General features: G+C 46.5%; 1 protein-coding gene across 1 annotated transcript; it reads left to right on the top strand.

Moving 5' to 3' along the window:
• Positions 1-191: 191 nt before the first annotated feature.
• On the top strand, positions 192-6,604 carry LOC143035599 (uncharacterized). The gene is made up of 3 exons (XM_076202466.1): positions 192-2,498; positions 2,637-2,784; positions 6,462-6,604. Exons 1-3 carry the CDS (start codon positions 192-194, stop codon positions 6,602-6,604), a joined length of 2,598 nt encoding a protein of 865 aa, XP_076058581.1.
• The last annotated feature ends 269 nt before the right edge of the window (positions 6,605-6,873 follow it).

The raw sequence follows: 6,873 nt of genomic DNA, 5'->3' as shown, positions 1-6,873 counted from the left end.
TCGACATGGCGGCCCTCAGTGAAACCAGACTTCCTGAGGAGGGATAAGTTGAAGAACGGAAAGGTGGTCACACTTTCTTTTGGAAAGGCAAGAGCAAAGACGAAGACAGAATACATGGAGTAGGACTTGCCATCAAAACCTCACTCCTCAAACAGTTACCCGACCTTCCAACATCTATTAACGAACGGCTGATGAAGATTCGCTTCCCTCTTGACCGTTCCCGACATGCCACGATCATCAGCGCTTACGCCCCCACCCTTACAAGTAGCGACGAAGCGAAAGAAGCCTTCTGTGAAGAGCTCAACACCTTAGTGAAAGACGTCCCCCCTAGCGACAAACTCTTTCTGTTGGGCGACTTCAATGCCAGAGTTGGAGCAAATTACAACAACTGGAATGGTGTGCTGGGACTACATGGCATAGGAAGGTTAAACTCCAACGGCCTAATGCTCCTGAGCATGTGCGCTGAAAACCAACTCGCTATTACGAACACCATGTTTAGACAGGCAGACAAGTATAAGACGACCTGGTTACATCCCAGATCTAGGCAGTGGCATTTGATTGACTTCGTCATCTGCCGCCAGAGAGACATCCGCGATGTGAAGATCACAAGAGCAATGCGCGGTGCAGAATGCTGGACAGACCATCGTCTAGTCAGATGCATCCTATCACTGCACATCATCCCACCACACCGTAAAATGCCGAAAACCATCAAGCCAGCATACAACGTCGCTCGACTTAAGAACTCCCAGCAACGTAATGAATTTGCGGATGACCTGGACGACCGACTAATTGCTCACGGACCCTTGACTGGCTGCCCGACACAACAATGGGAGCAGTTCAAGTCTCTGGTGACGGAGTCAGCCAGGGCCACCATTGGTCCCAGGAAGAGAATCCATCAAGACTGGTTTGATGAGAATGATGAGACCATAAAGTCACTCCTCGACAACAAACAGAAGGCCTTTATTGAATGGCAGAACGACCCTTCCTCCACCTCCAAGCATGATCGCTTTAAGCACCTCCAGAGACAGGCCCAGACAACGCTCCGAAAGATGCAAGACAAGTGGTGGGAGGACAAGGCAGAGGAGGTCCAAAGATACGCTCACACCCAGAACTCCAAAATGTTCTACAGTGCCATAAAGGAGGTCTATGGATCCATGAAGCCATGTACCGCTCCTCTCTTGACAGTAGACGGCTCCATCCTACTGAAAGAGAAGAGAAGCATCAACGCGCGATGGAGGGAGCATTTATGCACTCTTCTTAACCGGCCATCAACAGTAGAATCTCATGCCCTCGACCTCATCACCCAGAAACCCACAGTCCACTGCCTCGACCTTCCACCAACGATGGAAGAAGTTATGAAGGCCATTAGCCAGACCAATTCAGGCAAGGCCCCTGGCATGGATGGGATCCCAGCTGAAATCTTTAAGTCAGTTGGACCCGTTGCCCTGAAATCCTTCTTCTCCCTCCTTACCAACATCTGGGAACATGAAGAGATACCCAAAGAACTCAGGAATGCCACCGTCATCTCTCTCTTCAAGAACAAGGGCAGTAAGACAGACTGTGGAAATTATAGAGGTATCTCTCTTCTCCCCATTGCGGGGAAAATTCTGGCAAGAGTCATGGTCAACCGTCTCGTTATCCATGTCTCTGAAGACAACCTGCCAAAAGCACAATGCGGATTTCGACCAAACAGCAGTACGGCTGACATGATCTTTGTCATGCGCCAAGTGCAAGAGAAATGCATTGAACAAAACATGGACTTGTACGCAGTCTTTATTGACCTCACCAAGGCATTCGACACAGTGAACAGGGAGGCCCTCTGGGTCATTCTGTCCAAGCTCGGATGCCCAGAAAAATTCGTCAATCTTATTAGACAATTCCATGACGACATGACCGGGCAGGTGCTGTCAGGTGGAGAGGTGTCGGAGCCCTTCAACATCAGCAATGGCGTCAAACAGGGATGCGTCCTGGCCCCGATCCTCTTTAATCTGTTCTTCACCTGTGTGCTCAACCATGCTTTCAGGGACCTGGACCTTGGGGTATATCTGCGATTCAGATCTGAAGGTTCTGTGTTCGATCTTCGTCGACTGAACGCAAAGACTAAGACCACGGAGAAACTCATTCTTGAGGCACTTTTTGCTGATGACTGTGCCCTCATGGCCCACAAGGAATCTGACCTACAGCTAATCGTCGATAAGTTTGCTGAGGGTGCCCGCCTCTTTGGCCTTACCATCAGCCTTGGAAAGACAGAGGTGCTTTTCCAACCAGTACTCACCTCTACCTCCCAGCCTCCCTCCATTTCCATCGAGGGAACTCAACTGAAAAATGCGAAGGAGTTCAAATATCTCGGCAGCACTATTAGCAACGACGGTAGCCTGGACAAAGAAATCAGTGCCAGAATCTGCAAAGCCAGCCAAGCACTTGGCCGGCTCAGAACACGAGTCCTGAACCAGCGAAACGCCAGACTTTCTACCAAACTGAAAGTGTACAGGGCTGTGGTCCTTACCAGCCTTCTTTATGGCTATGAGTCATGGACCCTGTACAGACAACACCTGAAGCAGCTAGAGCGCTTTCACATACGCAGCTTAAGATCCATTTTAAATATCAAATGGCAAAACCGAGTCACAAACCTGGAGGTGCTCGACCGTGCAAAGATGACCAGCTTCGAGGCCATGATCCTCAAAAGTCAGCTCCGATGGGTGGGACATGTCATTCGAATGGATGACCACCGCCTCCCCAAACAACTCTGGTATGGAGAACTTAGCTCAGGCAAAAGAAACACAGGTAGACCACGCAAGCGCTTTAAAGACTGCGTGAAGACATACTTTACCCATACTAACATTCCACCAAAAAAAGCTTGAAACTGAAGCTTTGGACAGACCTCAGTGGCGTTCCATCACCCTGCAGGCCCAGACCGTTTTTGAGGACCAACGCAGGGAAAACGCCAGGAAGGCAAGAGCGAGGCACAAAGCCACGTCATCACAGCCTCCAAGCAATGAACATTTCCCCTGCCCCCACTGCCCCCGCGTCTGCCGTTCGAGAATTGGCCTAATAAGCCACCTCCGAACCCATAACAGGCGTTGACGAACCTCCCCGCCAGAAAACCAGAGAAGAAGCTGTCATCGTCGTAATCGACGGACTACCATCATATCATACACACACACACACACACACACACACACACACACACACACACACACACACACACACACACACACACACACACACACACACACACACACACATATATATATATATATATATATATATATATATTATATGTATATACTATATATGAATATTATATATATATATATATATATATATATATATATATATATATATATATATACTGTATATATATTATCACTACCTCCTTTTTTTAGACATTCTGCATGGCATCCATCCAGACCAGGTGTCTTACCTGCTTTCATCATCTCAACATCTGCCTTCACTTCATCCTTCCTTATTTCTCCTCCATTTTCCTCACTCATCACGGTCATTTTCTTAGCATTTCCAACTGCAGCCATCTTTCCCTCCCTATCCTCCTTCACATTTAGCAACTCCCTAAAATATTCTGCCCATCTTCCCCTTACTGCCTTCTCTTCCATTATCATCTCTCCATCTGCACCTTTTACCTTTTCTTCTCTACTTGATTCGCCTCCTCTTCCTCTCTTAATTTCTTTCCAAAACATCTTTTTATTACTTTCAAAAATTTCTGTCATACTCTCACCCCACTTCACATCTGCTCTCCTCTTTGCCTCCTTTACCTTTTGCTTTACTTCTGTTTTCTTTTCTTTGTACCTCTCATATGACTCCCTCGTCCTATTTTATAACCAATCTGAGAAAGCTCGCTTCTTCTCTTCTACAACCTTCTTTGTTTCCTCATCCCATCATTCACTACCCTTCCTTCTATTTCCTCTTGTCCTTCTTGTTCCACACACCATCTTTGCACACTTTGTGACTCCCTCCTTGAACCATCCCCATTCCTCCTCCACACCTAGCTCTACTCTATCCTTCACCCCTTCCCACTCCTCCTTCAGCTTCTTCTTGTACTCCTTCTCCTTTTCCTTTTCATTTAAAGAGTTCACTCTAAGCACCTCCCTACCTTTGGACTGGCTGGTGAGGTTATTTAATGTTTGCTGGCGAGAGAGGCTAGGGTGCCGGAGGACTGGAGGAGTGCCTGTATAGTTCCACTTTTCAAGGGAAATGGGGACAAGTGTGGTTATAGTAGTTTCAGATCGATTAGCTTGTTAAGTGTAGTTGGGAAGGCTTATGGGAGGATCTTGATTGAGAGGATTAGGAGAGGAACAGAAGGAGTAATTGGTGAGGAACAGTGTGGATTTAGGGGGAGTAGAGGTTGTGTAGATCAGATTTTTGTGGTAAGACAGACATGTGAGAAAGCTATAGGAAAGGGGAAGGATGTTTTTTGGGCTTTTATGGATCTGGAAAAGGCTTACGACAGTGTAGACAGAAAGGCACTGTGGGAGGTTTTGCGGATATACGGGATAGGAGGAAAGCTTCTAGGAGCTGTCAAGAGTTTTTATGAGAGTAGTAGAGCTTGTGTCAGGATTAGAAATGGAGAGAGTGAGTGGTTCGAGGTAAAGGTGGGACTTCGTCAAGGATGCGTTATGTCGCCCTGGCTGTTCAACTTATACATGGATGGGGTAGTGCGAGAGGTGAATGCAAGGGTAGTGGGTCAGGGGTTGGAGATGGTTAAAGAAAATGGAGAAAAGTGGGAGCTGTTGTTTGCGGACGACACTGCGCTTGTGGCAGGATCGGAGGAGGGATTGAGGAAGTTGGTGACAGAGTTTAGGAGAGTGTGTGATAGAAGAAAGCTGAAGATGAATGTGGGTAAAAGTAAGGTGATGAGATGTACAAGGGGTGAAAGTGGCAGTAGACTGGAAGTGAGCATTAAGGGAGAGCGAATGGAGGAAGTGGATAGTTTTAGATACTTGGGTGTAAATGTGGCAGGAAAAGGTGGAGTGAAGGTGGAGGTAGAATGTAGATTGAGAGAAGCGAGTAAATGCCTTGGTGGATTCAAGAGCGTAATGAGGAATAGACATTTGGTTATGGATGCTAAGAGGAGACTGTATGAAGGAGTGATTGTGCCAACAGCACTGTATGGGGCAGAAACATGAAACATAAGAGAGAAGGAGTTTGAATGTGTTTGAGATGAGGTGTCTGAGAAGTATGATGAGGTGTCTGAGAAGTATGATGGGGGGATGGGGGGTGAGGTAGTATGTGTGAGCAAAATTTGACGAAACCCGAAGAGATTTCTCCCAGTCTTCACCTTTTCTGCATGGGGGGACGGAGAGGGGGGGTCGCCGATTTAATGAAGCGGCCTTGCTGTGGATGTGCTGTGTCTTGCGACACTGCTTCTGACCCAGGTCAGTGGACAAGGTGCAGGGATGACCCGTCATCCAGGAGGTACTAAGATAAGAGGGAGGGTGGAGGGGTGTGGAGTGTATTCAGGGATGAAATGGGTGGGAGTGATTTAATGCCTTTTCCTTTTTGGCTACCTCCCTTGTAAGGGGGAAAAAGCCTTGGTATATGTATGTATGTATATTTATTATATATATTATATATATTACATACCTATATATATATTATATATATATATATAATATATATATATATATATATATATATATATATATATATATATATACACCACATTAACCACATCACCACATACCAGATATCCGCTCCGGTCGACTCTACGGTGCTAGCCGAATCAGCAATTTAGCTCAGCGCACGGAAGCGGACTGACACACAGACACACGAACGCCCGCCATAGATGCAGTCAATCGCCAACCCGGATTAACTCACGGAAACACACTACTGTTCAACCATTTCCCCTGGATATATTATGTATGTAGTATATTATATAGGTAGTAATTATGAACCAAGAACAAACTTGTAAAGGGCCAAACAGCCTTACTAAAAATCATGACAAGGTGACTGCGAGCACCTCAAAATTCAGCAGACTCAGCATTTCCGGAAACAAAACGGGAGTGCACGGCTCCAGGAGCGGTCGGTGTGTGACTTGCCCGAGTGAGCAATTGTGTACAGTGTGTTACGTGGCCTTGTGACTAATTGTGTACAGTGTTTAACCAGATTGCCTCAATTTTTAATAAATAAGAAGAAAACTCCCGTTTTGGAGTTTATCTCGCCCGCATTAAGTACTCCCTATGTAACCCCCAACCCAAAAAGGTTACATAAATGGCGGCAGCGGTGCTCCCACGCTCTGAATAGAAACGCCGTCCTCAGCCATACAACCAAGGTTACGCAACCACTCAAACTGGCGAGCGGTAGTTTCCTTTCAAACTCCGAAGAGACAAGCCTATCTTATACCAAGTAATACTGGTTACACTCGCGCCTACCACAGAAGGCCAAATAAAATCTTCAACCAATCAAGCTCCCAGAATAAAGTAATCAAGCCGCTTGATTCTATTCAGCTCCAAGCAAACCAGCCGCGCCCGCAGCTCTGAAGACCAAGATCACTGTCTACGAAGCAGACATCACTTCGTCACGCAAGCGACACGTCTACCCACTCGCCCTCCACCTACCACTCCCTTCGAGACGACAGTCTGAATTCTAAGATTGCATCAATCTTAGTCGGTGGTCAAATCGAAGGCTTTCGATTTTAAACCACCTGGTGGCAGTACGCTATCGTCATTATCATTCAACCACCATATCACACGGTACGCAATTCCGGGCAATCGTCGCAACCGACTCCAACCTACCTAACACCTTCTAAAGGTAAATATTTTAATTACTATCCACCCTTCATACCATTTTATTATTCTAATATTTCTCGTCTACCCCTGAAATCCCCCTAATACTCGCTTTTCTCTCCCATTCCATGTG

The sequence above is a fragment of the Oratosquilla oratoria genome, chromosome 19 (assembly GCF_046742065.1).
Source record: "Oratosquilla oratoria isolate Oo_2021 chromosome 19, ASM4674206v1, whole genome shotgun sequence".
In the NCBI taxonomy this organism is placed as follows: domain Eukaryota; kingdom Metazoa; phylum Arthropoda; class Malacostraca; order Stomatopoda; family Squillidae; genus Oratosquilla; species Oratosquilla oratoria.
Note: the sequence above shows the minus strand (reverse complement) of the source record. Positions and strands in the feature narration are given on the sequence as shown.

What these genes read in the sequence shown, in the direction of transcription:
- LOC143035599 (XM_076202466.1), top strand. Translation starts at nt 192, where the DNA reads ATGAAGATTCGCTTCCCTCTTGACCGTTCCCGACATGCCACGATCATC. An exon ending in TGAAAGTGTACAGGGCTGTG is followed by an intron (nt 2,499 to 2,636) that starts GTCCTTACCAGC and finishes ACAAACCTGGAG; the next exon opens with GTGCTCGACCGTGCAAAGAT. An exon ending in CTCAGGCAAAAGAAACACAG is followed by an intron (nt 2,785 to 6,461) that starts GTAGACCACGCA and finishes GATTCTATTCAG; the next exon opens with CTCCAAGCAAACCAGCCGCG.